Consider the following 21,616-nt stretch of genomic DNA (forward strand, 5'->3'; position numbering starts at 1 on the left):
AAAAATTAATAAAACTGCATTCCAATTTATAAGAAAAATTCTCATTCATGGATGTAAGAGAATATATATTTATACTCTGTATTTATGATCAACACTCTTTAGCACTGCATTTTCTTATGGTTTTAGCTGCAAAAAGACCAATTGTAGAGAAAATTTGGCGGAAAAAAAAACCCCTTTTCTAAGATCCAACAAGCTTGTTTGAAAATCTGCGATAAGGTCAGTATTATGGAGGTGCGTTTTTTTTTAATCAGTATTTTGCATAAAATACATAAAATATTAATTATATTTTTCCATTCTACTTTCCATAGCAAGTCCAATACTTGTTATCCATAATATAAAATATGGAGTATAAAAAGTTATCCATAATATAAAATATGGAGTATAAAAAATAAAAAAAAATAAAAAATTACCCTGTGAAACCGAACTACCCTGTTTCCCCTAAAATAAGACATCCCCGGAAAATAAGACCTAGTACAATTTTGTTCAGGTTTAGGAATATAAGGCCTCCCCTGAAAATAAGACCTAGCGGCAGCCATTGCAGCGGCTCCCCCCACGCCGTACATTAGTATTAGGAAATCTTTTAGATGCTGCATGAGTTTGGAAGAATTCATGGAATTAGATCACTGGCTGTTGTGCTACAAATGTGATACCAGCAGCCACCAGGATAAGAAGGGTCATTTATGGAAAGTGCTTTTACTAAACATGAGAGATTGGGGCCAATGATTCTAATAGAAATGGAGTCACAAGAAATACAGCAGGAAATTCAGAGTTTGGAGGGTCACAAGAATGTTAGAGAAGTTGATTTTTTTGTTCAACGATAGATGTAAATTCTTGTTCATGGTAAAATAAGACCTCCCCTGAAAATAAGACCTCGTGCCTCTTTAGGCGCAAAAATTAATATAAGACACTGTCTTATTTTTGGGGGGAAAGTGCCCTTTTTGCACAATTTCAGCTTGAATGGTTGTAATAATTCTATATTTTACATAGTTTTCTAAAGGATATAATAAAAGAGCCATAAAACTATTTCAAGCCACTTAAAACCCATCTATTCTCTAATCTCACCCCAAGATGAAGTTATTCCACACATAGTCCAAGGTCACAAACACACATTGACAATAGTGTGAACCGCAGCCAATTCTATGCAGATTTCCCGGTATAGACACAATAGCTACAGGTTTCCTGTAAGATCATTCCTATAGATAAGCTGAGGCTAATAAAGCAAGTAACAGGTTCAATACATTAAAGATTTACATAACAGGATTAGTCACATCATGGATTACTGGAAACCCCAGCCCGCTGTTATCATGGGAGTTGTGGTGGACAGGGAGAAGGGGGAAAACGCTAAAAATCTGCTTTCAGTGTCCTGTATGGATTTCTGTAGGGTTTCACACCAGTCGTTGAGCTTGCGAGTACTTCAACGCTAAAAGAAAAATCTGTTTCTCCGGTGCAGCTTGTACGGAGCTGAGGATTGTGTTCTTTGGCAAAATGACAAATCAGATTTCTGAAGCGCGATGCTTACAATTCATTGCAGGGAGAAAAAAAATTATAAAAGAAAAAAAACAAATCTAGACAGCGGTGGCACAGCGTATTCACAGCCTCCAGCTTGGTTGTAAGAACGGAGCTTTTCCTTACTTTTTCCATTAAAAAGAGGAAGACGTATGAAGTCTTCAGCAAACCAAGCGTCCTACAGAGCATGCGAACTAAAGATTTTACGGTTACCAGTATTTTTTTTATATTTTTGGATGGGGGTATGATGTTTTTGCCACATTTTTCTGCAGTTTTCTTTATAGACATTAACATCCTGCACTATGATAAAAGTCTAATACAGGCGGTCCCCTACTTAAGAACACCCGACTTAGACGACCCCTAGTTACAAATGGACCTCTGGATGTTGGTAATTTACTGTACTTTAGCCTTGGCTACAATAATCAGCTGTAACAGTTATCACTGGTGTCTGCAATGAAGCTTTAGTGTTACTCCTGGTTCTTATGACTATCCAACATTTTAAAAACCAAATTGTCACAGAGACCAAAACAATTTTGACTGGGGTTACAATAATAAAAGTATACAGTTCCGACTTACATACAAACCCAACTTAAGAACAAACTGCCTGTACTAATATTAATATAAGTACCAATTAATACTAACATAATTTTGACACGCAGCAGGTATGGGGTTTTCAGTGTTTTTCCACGTACTTCATAAAATTCCTTAAACGAACACGTGTATACAACAAAAAAATGTAATCCAATAAAAAGCAAAAATACACATTTTAGGGATTTTTTTTCTTAATTATTCTGGGCTTTTTTGGAAAGAAAAAAAATACAATAAAAAAAGGCAATTATTGAATCATGATGGAGAAGAAGTGCCCCTACGCAACCAAATAAACAGACCTGCATGACAAAAGTCAATGAGATAAACATTGTAGCTATAGGACGGAAAATAAAATAAACAAAAATGAAACCAAAAAAAAAAAAAAAAAAGCAAAGCAAACTGAATATTTTTGTAAAAATCAAATTTCAAGGAAAATCAAACCCAAGCACATTTACACGCTGACGTGTGCCCCCTGAAACATTCTTCATTTAGCTGTTAATGGCTTATTTATCATTAAAAATAAAGCAAATGAGGCTCAGGGGCTCCTGTGTGTCCCCTTCTGGCTCCACCTGCTGTCAACGTCTCTGGCAGAGGAGGGAATAGAAAGAAAGGCCGAAGAAAGACACAAATAATCAGACGACGGAGCCACAAGAAACTTCTGTGCTGTACACAGAAGCCCCTGAGGCTCATTTACATAATATTAAAAGTCCAGTTTCATGAAAAAAATACATTAACAGCAAAATGAACAGATTCTGCTTTACAGGGAACACACCAGCGTTTAAGTATATTTGGGTTAAAACCACTTAAAAAAGATGGAATTAGTCTTACCGGTAATTCGGTTTCCACTAGTGACCATGACGGCCCCCACCTGGAGGTTGCTCCTTATATCCTGTAGGGACAGGAAGTCACAAAAGTTTAAAAGGCTCCTCCCTAGCACCCCACACCAGTGTCTACCAAAGTACCACCTGGAAGGATGTAAGTGCATACACCTTTGGACCCGTTACCAAGAAGGAAGGAAGGGAGGGAAATAATGGGGGGCCGTCATGGTCACTAGTGGAAACCGAATTACCGGTAAGACTAATTCCATCTTTTCCACCACGTTCCCATGACGGCCCCCACCTGGAGACTTACCAGATTACCCATTATTTGGGAGGGACCACTGCCTGGAGAATCTTTCTGCCAAACAACAGATCGCTCTGAGAGGCAATGTCCAGGCGGTAGTGCTTTGCGAATGTAGAGGAGCTTGACCACGTGGCTGCGCGGCAGATCTGGTCTAAGGATGCGCCTCTTTTTTCTGCCCATGAAGTAGCTATGGCTCTAGTAGAATGAGCTTTAATACATTCTGGTAGGGAAGTGTTGGCTGATTTATAACAAAGTATGATGGTAGATTTAATCCACCTGGCTAGTGTTGCTTTGGAGGCTTTACAGCCTTTGTTTTTACCCCCAAAATTTATTAATAGGTTAGAATCTTTCCTCCAACTTTGTGTAGCTTCTAGATACAGAAGCACAGTCCTCCTAACATCTAAGGTCTGCCATTTCTTTTCACTGTCTGTTTTAGGGTTAGGATAGAAAGAGGGAAGAATAATTTCTTGTTTGCGATGGAAGTTAGATACCACTTTTGGGAGAAATAAGGGATCTAGTTTAAGGACTATTCTATCCTCTAGGACTCTTAAGAAGGGATCTTTACATGAAAGGGCCTGAATTTCTCCTAATCTACGAGCTGTAGTGATGGCTATAAGAAAGGCTGTTTTTAGTGTAAGGCTTTTTATGTTTTCTGCCTCTAGAGGTTCAAAGGAAGGCCCTGTAAGATGGTCTAACACCAAGGAAAGATCCCAAGGGGGAGTTTGGTTTTTAATGTAAGGTCTAATACGGGAACACCCCTTGATAAATCTTTTGACCCACTGATGGTTGGCCAGGGGAAAATCAAGAAAAACACTAAGTGCAGAAATCTGGACCTTGAGTGTGCTTGGCCTAAGACCCAAGGAAAACCCTGACTGTAGGAAGTCTAACACTTGAGCTAGGTTTGGGGTTCCCAGAGAGGGAGGACGGTCTCCGCACCAGGAGCAGAATTTCTTCCAGATCTTTTGATAGATGGCATTTGTTACTGGTTTCCTGCTTGCTTTTATGGTGCTGATAACTTCACTAGAGAGTCCTCTGGCTGTTAAGAACGACCTCTCAGGATCCAGGCTGTCAGATTCAATTGTTTTAGGTTTTGATGATATAATGGCCCCTGTGTGAGAAGGTCCTGACGGTAGGGAAGATGATATGGATTGTCTATTGACAGTCTTTGAACAGCCGGGAACCAGCTTCTTTTCGGCCAAAATGGAGCAATGAGTATTAGAAAAATCTTTTCGGATCTCAGTTTCTGCAGCACTTTTGGAATCAAAGATATAGGGGGAAAGGCATAGACTAGACCTGTTCCCCATGACTGGCTGAGAGCATCTAGGCCTGATGGAGAGCCCCTGGGATCCAGAGAGAAAAATAGGGTCGTCTTTTTGTTTTGGAAGGTGGCAAACAGATCCAGAGTTGGAGTTCCCCACAGGTGGCAAATCTCCAAAAAGGTTTCTGGATGTAGAGACCATTCGTTTGAGTCCAGTGTGACTCTGCTCAAAAAATCTGCTTCTGTATTCTCTATCCCTTTTAAGTGGATTGCTGAGAGGGAGAGGAGGTGAGATTCTGCCCATTTGAAAATTTGGCAACATAGATTCGTCAGGCTCTTTGATTTCGTTCCCCCTTGTCTGCGTAGGTAAGCGACCGTAGTCGTATTGTCGGAGAAGATCTTGATATGTTGACCTTCTATGGATTTGTGTGCAGCTTTTAGCGTTTCTAAGACCGCTTTCAGCTCTCTGAAGTTTGAGGACATGGATCGGGATTGATTGTCCCACTGTCCTTGAAGATGTAGGTCTGGGAGAACTGCCCCCCAACCTTGCAGGCTTGCATCTGTCTGTATTGTGAGAACCGGGGAGGGATTCCACCAGACCCCCTTCCTTAAATTTTGGGGATTTTTCCACCAGTTTAACGAGTGTTTTACTAGATAAGGGATTTTTACCTTGTGATCTAGATGTAGTGGATTTTTGTCCCAGATGCGGATCGTCCAGGCCTGCATGATTCTCGTATGACTTTGTGCCCAGGCCACACACTGGATACAGGAGGTCAGGAGTCCTAGAAGACTTAGAGCTGCTCGGATGCTGCAAAAGATTTTCTCCTGAAAGAGACTTACAGATTGTTTTAATTTTTTGCATTTCTCTTGTGGCAAGAAGGAACTCTGTTTCATTGAGTTCAGTACTACCCCTAGAAATATCTTTGTTTTTTCTGGAGAGAAATTGGATTTCTCCTGGTTTATTACCCAGCCTAAATCCTGAAGGAGAAGTAGAGATGTCTGTAGGTGACTTTTTAATTCTACTTTTGTTCTGGCCACTAAGAGCAGGTCGTCTAAGTAGGGTATTATTACAATATTTTTCCTTCTCAGGTAGGCTACCACTTCTACCATTATCTTGGTGAATATGCGTGGAGCTGATGAAATTCCAAACGGTAGTGCCCTGAACTGGAAATGAAGGATTTTCCCCTGAGGGGATTGAACCGCAAACCTCAGATATTTCTGATGGTTTTGGAAAATTGGGACGTGATAGTACGCGTCTTTGAGATCCACTGTACATAGGAAATAATTTTGACCTATGAGAGGTACTGTAGATCTTATTGACTCCATCTTGAAATGTTTGGTTACTATAAATTTGTTCAATTTTTTTAGATTTATAATTAAACGGTACGTGCCGTTCGGTTTTTTTACTAAAAATAGAGGGGAGTAGAATCCTTTCCCTTCTTCTGACTTCTGTACTGGGACAATCACATTCATGTGACACAGCTGCTGAATGTTGGCCCATAACTGAAGATTTTGAGTCTTGGTAAATTTGGGAGAAATCTGGAAGTTTTGAGGGGGGGGATGGAGAAATTCTATCCTGTAACCTGATTTTATAATCTGCCGAATCCAAGGACTCGGAGAAATTTCCTCCCATTTTGTTACAAAATAAGAAAGCCTCCCCCCCACCTGTAAGTCATTGTCTTTTTTGTTTTTGGTCAGGGTTAAAGAGGTACCCGCGACCTGCTCCGCCTTTTGCGTAGCTCCACCTGCCAGTCTTTCCCTTTCCTCTATATTGGGTTTTATTTTCCCTAGAGGGGCGAAAGGAAAAAGAGGGTCTTTTAGGGGAAGGTTTGTTAACTGGAAACCCCTTTTTTCTATCCGCAGCTTTTTCCAGGATAGAATCCAGTTCGCTGCCAAATACGAATTCTCCCTGAAATGGAATTCCACATAACATGGTCTTTGATTTAACATCACCGCCCCACTGTTTTACCCATAATGACCTACGGACTGAGTTAGTCAGGGCCGCTTCTTTAGCCGAGAATCTTAAGGCTTCAGCAGATGCATCGGCAAGGAATGCGGTAGCGGATTTTAAGAGGGGCATGGACTCTATGATGGATTCTCTAGGGGTTTTATTTATAAGGTGGTTTTCTAATTCTGAGAGCCACAAAAAGAGGGTTCTAGCTACAGAAGTGGACGCAATGTTTGTTTTTATGTTTAGGGAGGATGCTTCCCACGCTTTTTTCAAAAGGGCATCAGCCTTCCTATCTAAAGGGTCTTTAAGCTGTGCAATATCCTCAAAGGGAAGGTCAGTTTTTTTAACCACTTTGGTGACCTGAACATCTATTTTAGGTATAGAGTCCCATAAAGCATTATCTTCAAACAGTAGTCTATTGCGAAATTCTTTAGAAACTGATATTCTTTTCTCTGGGGCTTTCCACTCCTCTAGAACTAGATCTTTTAATGTGTCTACCACTGGAAAGACCCGTTTCTTTTTATATTTTAGTCCTCCGAAGAGTTCAGACTGAACCGAGGATGGTTCAACCACGTCCTCGATATCTAGTGTATTTTTTAATGCTTTCAATAGATTATCCAGTTCCTCTGAGGAATAGATATTTTGCCTGATTTAGATCTCTAGGTTGAGTCTCTTCAAAGTCATCCTCCACTTTCTCACTAAGGGATCCTGAGGGAAAATCCGAATCCTCTTCAGAAGAGGATGTTTGGATATATTTAGTTTTTTTCTTAGGGGGTTCAGGTAAGTGGGCCGCAATAGATGAGGATACTTCCTCTTTAATCACTGATCTTAATTCATCTATTAAAGAAGATCTTTCCTCTTTGAGGATTTTATTTAAGCAGTCTGGACATAAACTCTTTTTATAATCCTCTGCTATTTTTGCATTACACAGCCCACAACGTTTGGAAGGCTTTTTAACTGGTTTTTCCCTCTCTCTTGGTTCCTTTTCTCTGGGCTCTTTCTGATCCTTGCCCTGAGAAGGTACACATAATAACAGCCATTAATACATAGAAAAAGCTGAAATGTGACAGAGAGGTAGCCCAGGGCTTGTACTTACAGGTACCAGGACCTGGAACACGTTAATCGCTTCATCTGCCATGAGGGAGATGGAGACGCTGGAGCCAACTTAGTGTTTGACTGAGACCAACGCCATATGCCTGAGGCTTGGCGGTTTTATGTCTGGGCTCCTCCCCCACCCCCTCCGGAGCGACCCGGAAGTGTTACCTGATTGGATGTCCGGACCGGAAGTTCTTCGTGATGCGCCAGAATTTCGCGCCACAATGACTCGATGCCGGAGCGTGCGACAGATTTTCCCCGAGGTATGCCGCTTTCAATTTTCCTCTTCCCCGGAGCGGAGAACCAACTTTTGGCCGCCGGCCCGGCAGGTAACTTTTCTGCCCCTGTACTCTATTCTTCTTTCCCCTTGCTGAACCCAGCATTAGCCGCGCGGGACCGTTGGATAGGTTCTAGCCGGGGAGAGTACAGGGGACGGGGGTGTCTTTAGGTCTTTTCCCAGCACTTAGGAAAGTGTGGGAGCGGACTGGTTCCTAAGAACCTTACCATTTGTGTTCCTCAGATAGGAAACTCTTGCGACTTGTATCCCCTAGGGACAGGAAGACACTGGTGTGGGGTGCTAGGGAGGAGCCTTTTAAACTTTTGTGACTTCCTGTCCCTACAGGATATAAGGAGCAACCTCCAGGTGGGGGCCGTCATGGGAACGTGGTGGAAATATAATTCAAATCAACCACATGGACTTAAGAATATATTATTGGCATAATACTTTTAAATGCATTTAAATTGAAAATATCACATACTTTTAATCAAGCCAACATTGTACTTGTTAAAGGGGTTTTTCCCACAAAAGAAAATTCTCACATTTATATCCCCTAGTGATGTTAACACAATAAAGATCATTTTAACCCTGTACTTTACAATTTTACTCAGCTGTATTGCTGTTTTAGCACCTATCACTCCCTACGCTGCTCAGGGTTAAATCCCAGGGTGTGGGCGGGGCCTCTCTTAGCAGACACATTATTATCCATCTAGTTCTGTGGGGTGACAGTGTGGTTAGATTATTGTACTAACACATTGACACATAAAAAAAGAGAGATGAGACAGATCAGAGATGAGGAGATGCATGAGATTACACAGAGGCGGATAGACTTTTACACTGTAATACTGTCAGACACATGTCTGCGAGATGTAGCAGAGCTGTCTCCCCCTTCCCCTGGATCACTTATCTACTTGTTGCTTGTAGTTTGCAGCCTCTCTCTCTGCTCAGGATGTCCTGGCAGGATGCGAGTGTCTCCAAGCTCCGTGCAGGGGGTGTGGCTACAGGCTCACAGCAGAGAGACAGAAATCTCATCCGGATTCTGTCACACAGAAATCCAAGATGGCGGCCACCCGTCCCCAATAACAGCGAATTAAAGAATGTGTTATTTTGTCATCCTAAGTACATATAAAAAAATACTTGTCTTCGTGGGAATACCCCTTTAACCAACCAATGTGAAAAATTAATAAATCTACAAAGAAAATCAACCATATACTTAAATGAGCAGAAAAAGGATATACCAAAAATTACATAGGGATGAAAGACAAAAAAGTTTAATGTTAGGAAGAATAAATATCTCTCTCTATATCTATCTATCACACACACTATTTACTTATTACACACAGCCAAACTAGGCATAAAACTAAGCATAGAAAACTAGCCACTCAAAGCATAGTAATTACACAGCTCCACCTGAAACAGCAAAGAGATATTACACTGTGTACCCCAATAAGAATATCAGTAGGCCTCGCGACAGCCAAGATTGTTCCTAGATCGCCCCCATGTGGTCTACACAAGTAATCACACTAAAGTAGATTTGCTTCCAACAAAACTACAACTCCCAGCATCCCGTTTACACAACAGACATTCTAAGAAGATCAGAAGCTCTAGAACTACATACTATAGAAAAACACACATCACTGGGTTTGAAGGAATTGACATTTGTTTCTACGTTGTTATGAGAAGTGTCCGAGACCAGCACTGCGGTGGATATTACAATTCGAGCTCTGGGAGGGGAGGTTACAGAATGGCTTTTGATAAGTTCAGGCCGCTCGGGAGATGCCAGAACAGCACATCTCTTCATGACTTGTGTGTGTCCCTTGTGATGTTCATTATGATTGAATGGCTAAGAGCTGCAAGCTTATGAGAGAGCTGTGACCATCACATGCAATCACATGGCAAGCGAGAGAATACTGGAGGCTTAGAGTAATATTCACTGCAAGATGAATGACATGGGACAGGGGTTTCTACATGGAATACACTTCACATATTAGGTGGGATTACGGCTTTGTTACGCGACACACCCTCGCTGGCCGCACCAGTACAAGACACATGGCATAGTATGGTCATCTGGATAGTGTTACTGGTCAACTTCAACATTTTACCTTATGCAACTCCATTTCTTACCTATCTGCACTTGATCCGTCTGTGTCAGCGTCACAAATGCGGACGTGTCGTCGATCCAGGACACCTGAATTTTACCTAGAAAGCAATAATCACAGTTATAGAAAAAAAAAATGGAAATCTGTGATTCTATAATACAGCAGACAATATATGGCATTACAGATTTCTAGATTCAGGAAAAACCGTTTGATTGGCTAATCAAGGGAGTTGACCTGGATCTCTTTGTGGCACAATGGCAGCCAGGCATCTTTCCATTAGTATGCATGTTCCATAGTGTAGCCATAGGGAGGACTAGAAATCCATGCAACACTGGGGCAACTCAAGTCACAAGCAGAGACGCTCTACTGGTCACTGTACAGGATCACGATGGAAGGGTGTTGAGCAGGGACCCCTTGTACGATTTCTATAAGTCACATATAGGCCCCATTCATCAAAACAGTCTCTGTTGCCAACGGACACAAGACCATTCTCATAACTAATGCAAGGTGTCACCCAATGTACACGGTGGCTTCACAAACCCCCTAATGAAAGAATTTAGATGAACTGTACACGTCATGTCAGTGTCACGCCGTCAAATCTCCTGAACCCTGGCACCTAGTAACACAATTATGGTGCCGTATTAATGAGGACAATCTCCCTGCAGTATCATGTATCTATGTTGAAAAAAAAAACAAAAAAAAACACAGATATCCACTGTTAAAGTTACAATCAAGTTACAATCAGGAATTAAAGTTCTGCACTGCGAAATCACATTTCTATTGCAACAGTGTATATCTCAGATTTTTTTTTTTCACCTACAAAAACAATATTAAAAAGGAACCTGTCACCAGGGACCTCATTTTCACTAAAGAAAGGTAGCAGAAGTCCATTACAGCTGGATTGCAAGAGGTTTTTCTTCCTTTTCTGAGCATCTGCATTACAATATACACTCACCGGCCACTTTATTAGGTACACCTGTCCAACTGCTCGTTAACACTTAATTACTAATCAGCCAATCACATGGCGGCAACTCAGTGCATTTAGGCATGTAGACATGGTCAAGACAATCTCCTGCAGTTCAAACCGAGCATCAGTATGGGGAAGAAAGGTGATTTGAGTGCCTTTGAACGTGGCATGGTTGTTGGTGCCAGAAGGGCTGGTCTGAGTATTTCAGAAACTGCTGATCTACTGGGATTTTCACGCACAACCATCTCTAGGGTTTACAGAGAATGGTCCGAAAAAGAAAAAACATCCAGTGAGCGGCAGTTCTGTGGGCGGAAATGCCTTGTTGATGCCAGAGGAGAATGGGCAGACTGGTTCGAGCTGATAGAAAGGCAACAGGGACTCAAATCGCCACCTGTTACAACCAAGGTAGGCAGAAGAGCATCTCTGAACGCACAGTACATCGAACTTTGAGGCAGATGGGCTACAGCAGCAGAAGACCACACCGGGTGCCACTCCTTTCAGCTAAGAACAGGAAACTGAGGCTACAATTTGCACAAGCTCATCGAAATTGGACAGTAGAAGATTGGAAAAATGTTGCCTGGTCTGATGAGTCTCGAATTCTGCTGCGACATTCGGGTGGTAGGGTTAGAATTTGGCGTCAACAACATGAAAGCATGGATCCATCCTGCCTTGTATCAATGGTTCAGGCTTGTGGTGGTGGTGTCATGGTGTGGGGAATATTTTCTTGGCACTCTTTGGGCCCCTTGGTACCAATTGAGCATCGTTGCAACGCCACAGCCTACCTGAGTATTGTTGCTGACCATGTCCATCCCTTTATGACCACAGTGTACCCAACATCTGATGGCTACTTTCAGCAGGATAATGCACCATGTCATAAAGCTGGAATCATCTCAGACTGGTTTCTTGAACATGACAATGAGTTCACTGTACTCAAATGGCCTCCACAGTCACCAGATCTCAATCCAATAGAGCATCTTTGGGATGTGGTGGAACGGGAGATTCGCATCATGGATGTGCAGCCGACAAATCTGCGGCAACTGTGTGATGCCATCATGTCATTATGGACCAAAATCTCTGAGGAATGCTTCCAGCACCTTGTTGAATCTATGCCACGAAGAATTGAGGTAGTTCTGAAGGCAAAAGGGGGTCCAACCCGTTACTAGCATGGTGTACCTAATAAAGTGGCCGGTGAGTGTAATTGTGTGTTTAAACTTGCCTTGAACCAGGACAGAGAAAAAAAAAACCCATGTACATCCCTTCCCTTTTAATCACACAGGGACAGGTCTCACCTTGTAGGGGAGGGAGGAGCATTACAGGAGCACAAAGGTGGGGGGCTGAGAGCTGAGGAGCGATTGAGCAGCACCAGTAAACCCTAGGGCCCATTCACACGAATGTGTGCCCGCGTGGCTACTGCCGCTCTCTTTTTTGCGGGCACGACACGTGAGCACACATTGTGCCATAGACAAGAGATGTACATGCGGCTGCATATGTGTCCCCCATACATTCCTGTGCATGGGCCCTTAGTTTGTGGGGACTTTTATATCACATCTCTGCCCTTGTATCAGCCAAACCCTGCGGTGGTGATGGGAGATGCCACACACTATAAAAGGCAGGTACACACGGTTTGCCATTTTTATACCCTCTGGTGCCCAAAATAAAAAATATATAAATATTTACAACAAGCCAAAAAAAACAGACACAAGTGAATATACCAGTGCGTAATTTAGAGTACAAGATCAACAGCCAACTACAAATTCGCTTCAAACATGAAACAAAAAAGGCCGGCATCAGCAGAACGAATGACAAAAAGCGCGCTTAGCTAAAGCAAACATTACGTCTGTCTGGCTCCACTGTAGAATGATTTCTTAATCACCATGAACCCTACGGCCCATATCACACAGCTTATTAGGGGGTGATGCAGGCCTATGACAGGTAAAAGAGCATCACGGGGCCTGGCATTGCATAAAATGATAACACTCTGCCAAAAAACTGTAGTCTCAGCTGTTGCATACTTGGAAGTCACATGAGAAAGCAGAAAATTGAACAAATTAAAGTCTGCAACTTTCCTTTCTTATTGGAAGTACCGGGAGACTATAGCATTACATAAGAACCTGCTCGGATTGTCTGGCCTTTCATCAGAGTCTTTGGGTGAAGTAGACTAAGTCCTTTTATCCTTTACAGCAGTCTCCCCCCCAGTCCTGGAGGAAGGAGATGGATTACAGATCTGTCTACTGCAGTCCAGGTGGCCAAGTCATAATACGTGAACCTCCGATTAGCTCATTTGCGATTACACTAAGGCGTAAACGCGGCAGTCTGGCGCTTTTATCCATAAATTTTGCCAGTTTTGCTACACAGTGCAAGCGCGCTGAGCTTTTTGTTGCACATCTGGGCTTCTTCACTACAATTTAGTTAAAGGAGTCCTCCATAATGGACAACCCTTACAAGTAAGAGCAGTTTCAGACAACAAGAATGTGTTCTGTGGAGAATAAGAGCCTACGTCCATGATATTAAAAAAAAAAAAAATTTTAAAGAACCCTGCAAGTTCTACGACTTATGGAACGACCAAGGTCCTTTGCAACTAATGACTTCTGAGGAGGTGGTGCGTTGGAGACGAGGGGGAAAATTTATCAGAAGTGTCTGAGAGCAGAACTGTTCTAGTGGCTCAAGACAACCAGAGCTCAGCTCTCATTCTCCCACAGCCGTACATAAAATTTAAGATGACCTTTAATTGGCTTCCATGAGCAACTAGAACAGTTTTACCTCAGACACTCTGATACATCTCCCCATAAGTAGTTTAGATAACTGGCGCATGCGCAGTAGGATTTCTGGGTCACGTTCTTGATGCATCTGGCGCTCCCTGCACTGCCCCGACAGAGGGCACCACTTTTTTTGGTGCACCATTAAAATTGGGGAATGCGACACAATTCAGATTGCAAGTTATATCTAGCACACAGACCGACTGAGCACCCGAACGCCCCCTAATTTGTGTGCAGACACTTCTTTAATATCTGTGCAGTTTGCACTAGAAAGAACGTGCAAAGGCTGAAAGAAAACTGGTGCACAGAGCTTAGTAAATGTGTCCCATTGCATGCATGAGGCACACACACAGCACAGCAGATAAAGCCATTGAAAATATGTATTTTCCAATGGCTTTAGGTGACCCCACAAGTTGAGGACCGCAGTGTTAAAGGGAACCTACTACCACAAATCTACCTATAAAAAGGTAGAACAGGTGGTAGGTGCATGTATTGGATGTGAAGATAGACCTTTTTAGAGCTAATCCTTACGTCCCCACCAACCTTTTTTTTTTTAAATTTTTAGAAAATGTATATATTAGGGCAATAAAGAGGCTACTGGGGCGTGGAGTAGCTGGACATAAGGCTACACGTCGCGGCTACTCCACGTCCCAGTAGCCTCTTTGTTCCTCCTACCCTGACATCTTTGGCGCGCAGCTCCTCATAGCTGCGCACCCTCGTCCGAGTAGACGGAGTTCAGCGCATGAACAGTGGCTATGGAGCAGTGGCCGCGCAGCCGCGGGCCTGTATTCTGTGCATCTTCAAAACGCCTGCTTCTCAGACGAGGGTGCGCAGCCACGAGGAGCTGCGAGCCGAAGATGTCAGGGTAGGTGGAACAAAGAGGCTACTGGGGTGTGGAGCAGCCATGACGTGTAGCCTCATGCCCGGCTACTCCACATACCAGTAGCCTCTAAAAAGAATTTACATATTAGGGCAATCAAGATTTAAAAAAAGATAGCGGGGACATGAGGATTAGCTCCAAAAAGGGCTACCCAATACATGCACTTTCCACCCTTCTACCTTTATAGGTAGATTTGTGGTGGTAGGTTCCCTTTAAGGCCTTTTAAGGTAGCAAAAAAAGGGCATTGTTTTCCTTATTACATGCTGGAAAATATATTTGCATATTTCTCAGAATCTCCCATTGGAGTATTAAAGACTACAAGTCTCCACATGCATACAAGGCGGCCATAATTGGCAAAGTCTCCGTAAGGATAACTCTTACTTTCTGACCCAAGTGTCTGCTTGAACACACTTCCATTAGGCAACTTGGGGGCAATGAGTAGCTAGGCTGAATAATTTAGATTAATTAGGGGAGCCGTCACATGCAAAGAAAACTCGTGGGGACTGTGTGAACAGGTAACATAGGGTAGGGGTAACTAGAACCAGGGTTAGCTGTGGACTGCTATGGTCAGGGCAGAACAGCTATTAAGGGATGGCCAAGGTTGTACCAATTATTTTATAAATTGTATGTGTTGTAATCGACTTACCGTATGTATCTGAAGTTAGAATTGCTATGCACTTGAATGATAATGTGTGATCGCTTTGAGGCTACAGCATTGTGACCATCTAGCACATATCCTCATAGACATACTGAGGTTGTCAGCTAGTGTCACATTGGATTCTCCGATCATAACTGCTTTAAAGGAAACCTACCACTTAAAAGTGGTAGGTTTATAAACATATACATGTCACCAGCTCAGGGTGAGCTGGTGCCAGAGCATATTTTTGTTAGGGGAACAAAGCCCCTATCGCAGATTTATAAGTTATATTAACTTATAACTCGGCGCACTATGCACGTGCCGGATTCTGAAGTGCAGGAGAGCTGGTAACGTCACCGAGCTCTCCGGCAAACGCGCGCCTCTGCAACTTAGCACGGCCCGTTTCCCCGCACTTCAGAATGCGGCGCACGCACGGGCGTGTGCGTGGTGCGCCGAGTTATAAGTTAATATAACTTATAAATCTGCGATAGGGGCTTTGTTCCCCTAACAAAAATATGCTCTGGCACCAGCTCACCCTGAGCTGGTGCCATGTATATGTGTATAAACCTACCACTTAAGTGGTAGGTTTCCTTTAATATGTATACATTATTTTACTGTATTGCACAAGATTTGGTGGTGGGAATTTTGATATTTGGTGTACGAGTCTTTTTTCAGACATACAAGTAAAGTTAAGCGTCTTACGGTCCGCTGAAAAGACCCCAAGAAAGATCTTTTGACAATATTCCAGTCAAAGTTTACTCTCCACAGAATGGAGGATGTGTCTGGTTGCTTGGGGTTTAACCAAGGGCCTTCAGTAATCACAAGAGGGGTCTCTGAATTCTCAAATGTGAATAAGGAACACTCTCTGTATGGGAAACTAGTGTTATAAGCAAGAAAAACACCAAGTCAAAATCTCTAAAGAATATGAAAATGGACTCCCCTAAAACGAACTTTACGCCTACACATTTCCCTAGCATTGTCCAGACAAGCTATGGTGTAATACATAAAGCTATTGTAGAGTGCCAAGTCTACAGACATAAGACAGACAAAGGTCATCTTCAATGACACCCTATTCCATGGCAATGACCAACCCCAAAACCAAATCAATTAAAAAAAGTTACAAAGTAGAGCCTAAAGCCTTATAAACATAAAAAATGAAACTTATGTAGATCCTCAGTGCAAGCCCGGAAAACTTTCTTTACATCGCTGTGGAATATAACAGTAAATTGAGACTGTCAGAGAGCTAAAGTAATCAGAAGAAAATATGTAAAAAGATGTAAAGATTAGGTTGCAAAGGTTCATGCGTCAGCCAGCTTTCTTAAAGGAATCTTATATTCCAGATGAAGAGATGAAATAAGCAATGAAATCGTATTTTATAATATGGACTCCAGCTGGGGGCTGCTTAATATATATATTTTTTTTGAATGGAACATTTTTATTGTTTGAATTTGTCATATCTGCACAAAACTTAATCATTGTGATCGTAGTATCATCCTATCGCAATAAATCATCATCATGTAAAAGTCAGCATACAGCAATACAGAATTCATTGCACCGATAGTCGTGATCTCACACAAGACATATAGTAAAAATAATACATCTATGGAGCTTTGATGTATACAGAGACAGGTCTTACCAAAGGCACTGAACAGCTGATAAAGGTCACTGGCTTTCCACTCTTTCGGAAATGTCACATGGAGAACATTGTCTCGCGTAGGGAGCACTGGAAGAAGAGAAGAAGAAAAAAAAAAAATTCTAAATAAACCACATACCTCATTTAAAGGATCTAGGAGAAATACTAAAAAGCATGGCCACCAAAAATGAAAGTGACAGATTTGCAGGAATCTGAAGTGCCATGTCAGGGGAGGAGGGGGTGTCAATGGATTAGTAAATACCGGCATTATCTACTGAGGGATGGATTTGGACAACTGACCACAACAAGACTTTGTCAGACAATACATCTTGTAATGAGGTTTCAGAAAATATGCAAACAACTTTTCCAGGATGGGATAAGGAAAACCCAATCTGGTTGGGTTCAGTATAGTGTAGGGAAATGGTTCCTTTATCCCCAAAATGTTATTGCATTTAAAAAGGACACGATTTACTATTTTAATTACTTAAATCCTGCTTTTACAGATCCCCAGAAAAGGACTTTATAAAAACATTCAGACAGACAATCTGAAGTGCTTCAGTATCCACTGGCTCTATCCCATCCAATTTGCAAGCCTGCACATTGGATCATGCACACCAGTAGAATCGAAAACAGGAGAATTTAAAGGGAAAGGCAAAATTAGCTTACTGTAAATGCTTGTATAAACCAACCCGAGTATAAGCCAAGCTACCCAAATTTCACACAAAATAATGGGAAACCTATTGACTACACTATAAGCCTAGGGTGGTAAATCCATTAGTCACAGCCTCTAGCCAGTACAGGCGGTCCCCTACTTAAGAACACTCGACTTACATACGACCCCTAGTTACAAACAGACCTCTGTATGTTGGTAATTTACTGTACTTTAGTCCTAGGCTACAATAAACAGCTGTAACAGTTATCACAGGTGTCTAATGAAACTTTAGTGTTAATCCTGGTTCTTATGACAACCCATCATTTTTAAAATCCAATTGTCACAGAGACCCAAAAAAGTTCTGTTTGGGATTACAATGATAAAATATACAGTTCAGACTTACATACAAATTCAACTTAAGAACAAACCTACAGACCTTATCTTGTATGTCACCCGGGGACTGCCTGTATATAGCCAGCCTGCCCATGCCCCCAATAAACAGCCAGCAAGCCCATACCCGCAGTATGCAGCAAGCAAGGCCATACCCCAGCCGATGGTGGTGCACAAGCCATGTCAGTAAGCTGCCAACATCATGCGTGCAACCGCACCGCGTAGGGGCGGAACCAGGACATCAGAAGAAAGAAGAGGACCTGCTCGGGGCGTCGGAAAGGTGAGTACAGGTTTTGTTTATAGACTAGTTTTTAGCAAATTTTTTCTTGCTTTCATTGGCAAACACCTTTTAGTAGAAAAATTTTATATGCCAACAAGTTTAAATATTGACCTTACGAAAATGCTTCAATATATGACCCCAAACCCATACTTGGAAAGCTGTAGATGAAAATTTTAGCCAGGTTTTAAATAAAGTATTTTACAATGCTGCTGAATTTGTTTTATTAAATGGGAGTACAATGTGATCCTTTTCTCTGGACTATTTGAACAGTGCAGTTTGTACAATCCAGTCCGGACATCCACATTACTAAAACGTCGTCCACAGAACGGCTCCCATTGTAAAAAGTCATTAGGAATTAATATACAACTTACACCAGCGTCAGGACCATTATTCAAGCCTGATTTTCCATCACACAAGTTTAAAATGAAGACATTGTATTTTTGGCTTCAGTTGTTACATTTATGTCGGAGGAATTACTCAAAACTTCTAAAATTATAGCCATGATTATTGTGCATAATGAGGGATGATGGAATGGAATGCATGATGTAATACCTAGGTAGTAACAATGCCAAAAAAGAACATTATGGAAATAAGTAAGGGCCCGACATGGAACGTATGACCTTGGTGGAGACTGATGAAATTATTATATCGGTTAGTGATGAACAGGATTAGCCAACCATCAGAAAATGACTGATTGTGCCAACACGTACAGCGGCTGCAGCCCACTATAGTAGATCAGCAGAACTACAAGGTGAATCACCACCTGACACACACACACACACACACACACACACACACAGGTTACACTTAATTGGTGAACAATGTTCCCTTAATATATACACAACAATTAACAGAATAACCGAATAGTGTAGATGATAGTAAACTGTATAATATACATTATTGAAGAAATATGTTCCAATATCCTCCTCCTTTTGCCCAGCCTTTCTCCCTTAAAGGAAATCTACCACTATGTTGGAGCTCTATTAACCAACCATTAATGCTGCTTGGTAGCATCCAGCAGCGAGATTACAGCTATATATTTATGCAGAGATTTGCTCCGTTCCTTTTGTTATTTTAACTGAACCTCAAGTGTTTTGCGGGTCTTACCAAAGACCCTCCAGGCACCAGGATCTCTGTCTTTACACACACCCACAGAAGCACTTCTACCCTGTTCTGATGTGTGCCAAAATCTCAGTACTACAGTTGATACTCACTGCTGCCATAAAATATGCAGCAGCCAGTGGCATAGCGGAGGGCATAAAGATCAGGGAAAGGAGGGTGGAGAGAGGGCTAGGGGCGTGTCCAGCGTTAAGAACCTGGGGTAGCTATGTTAACGCCCTCTAAAGGAGTAGTACTTCATTTAGCTATAAAAGTTAAAGAGGACCTGTCACCTAAATTTTCGGCACTAGGAGCTGCTTACTAAAGTCACCCTTTAACAGTAAAACACTTTTGAGAGTAGCAAACAGGGAGAGGACCATAAGGACCAGATGGATTCAGATTTTGGCCATGTTTACATACAAGTTGCCTTAGGCTTTCATACGCATAGATGGGGCCTCAGACCTTAACGTATTAGAAAAACAAAGAGGTAGTAAAAGCGGAAGCTCGTGAAACTATGTTAAGCCAATCTGGACTGGTGGTTTGTGCTTCAATCGGGGCCAGCGCCAGCACTGGGCATAACTGGGCAAGTGGAGGGGCCCAGGGCTGCTGGGGGCCCACATAAGGCTGTACATATGTAATCCATGATGGTGAGAGAGGCTGAATATAAAATAACCAGGGGGGGCTGTTTGGGATGATAAACTAGAGAATATTTTAAGGAACAGGAGACTGTTTTAGTTTCTGAATTTTTAATGCCTCCCTGTGAGTTCAACAAGGGCCCACTGAGGCTCTGTCACCAAGGGGCCTACTGCAACCTGGAGCCGACCCTGGCTTAAATACGAGCATAATATAACAGAGAAAGAAGCGGACCTCTGTGACATGTAGGTTTACATGATTTAGATCAGGGCCAGAGACATGACAGAAACGCCTTAGAATCCTTGCAAAAGTTTTATGGATAGGATAGGATAGTGTAAAATCACAGGTGGACTCCGCTGATCTAATTGATCAAGTTAATAAAATTTCATTAGAAAGTTAAAATACCCAGAAAGTACCCAAAAGTATAAAAATGAAAACAAAAATACCCATAATTCTAGTAAAAACTGTGTAGTATCTTAATCTTATAACTAAAGTTTCAGGCACAATCAGACTAATGTACACTAGATACAATGAGCCTAGAGGTTTTCTTACAACGCTCTTTAGAAATCATTATCTTTTACTCTACTTGTTGTCTCCTGCAGACATTTTTCAGAAAGAACGTAAAGGCGCGGTTCCCTCACTAGCTGCTACTTGTAACCGTTTCCCATCTCATCTCACAAGAAAGTTGTATTAAAGTGAGCGCCAGACCCACGGCAGCCCCACCTACCCCAAAATCTAGACCTGAGCAGATGCTTCTATGCAACCTAATAGGAAAATGCAAGATTGCTCAAATATTTAGTCACTGATCCTCCCCATCTGCTTATGTAGGTTTAGATGTCATTTTGCCAAATATTACAACTGGCAGCTGTTACTGAATAATAAAGCAGAAATCATAATTATTGTGTACATATTAGACAAAGATCTCTTCACAAAATATTACTTACAGTCTGGACCGTCCAGATTGAGGTATGGGATGTCCGTAATTCTCATCAAAAACAGCCTGAAAAAGTGATTGACAGTAAGAAAATGAAAGGTCTCCAGGAGCAGAACAATGTATGGAGATTCTATTGTAGAATCTTGTTACAATTGGAACAAGCCTAAAGGTTAATCAAAGGCAGCAAGTCACGCGGAGACAGCAGAGTTAACGCGTTTCGCTGCTGGGAGTCTTCCTTATAACCAGGTTATGGCTAAGCCGCCCAGCGCCGAAACGCGTTAACCCTGCTTCCTCCTCGTGTTGGATTATGCGTTTTTTAATATGAATAAAAGGGATATTTGACAAGATTCCCTGTTGGATTTTCTCTCGAGTGCCGGTCATTTGAATATGCACCACAGAGGGGCTCTGGTAACAATCCACAGAACCCTTCTGGCTCATCAGCATAATTTTACAAGTTCAATTTACAAGGAATGAACATGGATAACAAAGATGCCTGGATCTACCGTGTGAACAAGTGTCCCTGGGTTTATCACGCTTGCTTATCAGCGCAGTCAGATAAACATATTATTCGAAAGGTAGATGGTCGCCGGAACCATGTTGTAATCCAGGAGAACATTTACAACTGTGGTTTTCAAGATAAATAAAAGAGTCTTAGCAGAACAACATTTGCACAGTTTCCTACTTAAAATAAATCAATACTTTGGTATTTAGGCAAAAAAAATCTTTACAAATGTGTGAGTTTGTTATCTCTTCCTGCCCGGTGTTATTCCAAGGGGCCAGAATCAAAGTCCCGCTGTCTTTATGGGTTGGGCAGTTATCTAATAAACACCGAGGGGATCCAAAAGCAACAAGTCTCACAC

The 21,616-nt window shown here is 42.0% G+C and overlaps 1 protein-coding gene and 1 long non-coding RNA gene across 5 annotated transcripts in view; one reads left to right on the plus strand and one right to left on the minus strand.

Annotated features, from left to right (window-relative positions):
• The window catches only part of PARN (poly(A)-specific ribonuclease), an 80,368-nt gene that overhangs the window by 29,321 nt on the left and 29,431 nt on the right, over positions 1-21,616 (minus strand). For all 3 annotated transcript variants that reach the window (XM_072120688.1, XM_072120687.1, XM_072120689.1), the window contains exons 19-21: positions 20,767-20,822; positions 16,773-16,859; positions 9,922-9,996 (exon numbers count right to left, since the gene is read on the minus strand). In XM_072120688.1, the coding sequence (XP_071976789.1) occupies positions 9,922-9,996; positions 16,773-16,859; positions 20,767-20,822 (218 nt within the window). The remainder of the gene's footprint in view (positions 1-9,921; positions 9,997-16,772; positions 16,860-20,766; positions 20,823-21,616) is intronic.
• On the plus strand, positions 18,616-20,805 carry LOC140075151 (uncharacterized). Of its 2 annotated transcripts, none has more exons than XR_011849356.1 (2): positions 18,616-18,842; positions 20,425-20,805. It is a non-coding gene; the product is annotated as an uncharacterized lncRNA (long non-coding RNA). The 2 variants fall into 2 exon arrangements; XR_011849355.1 differs by having other exon boundaries at positions 18,625-18,742.

The sequence above is a fragment of the Engystomops pustulosus genome, chromosome 8, assembly GCF_040894005.1.
Source record: "Engystomops pustulosus chromosome 8, aEngPut4.maternal, whole genome shotgun sequence".
Classification (NCBI taxonomy): Eukaryota; Metazoa; Chordata; class Amphibia; order Anura; family Leptodactylidae; genus Engystomops; species Engystomops pustulosus.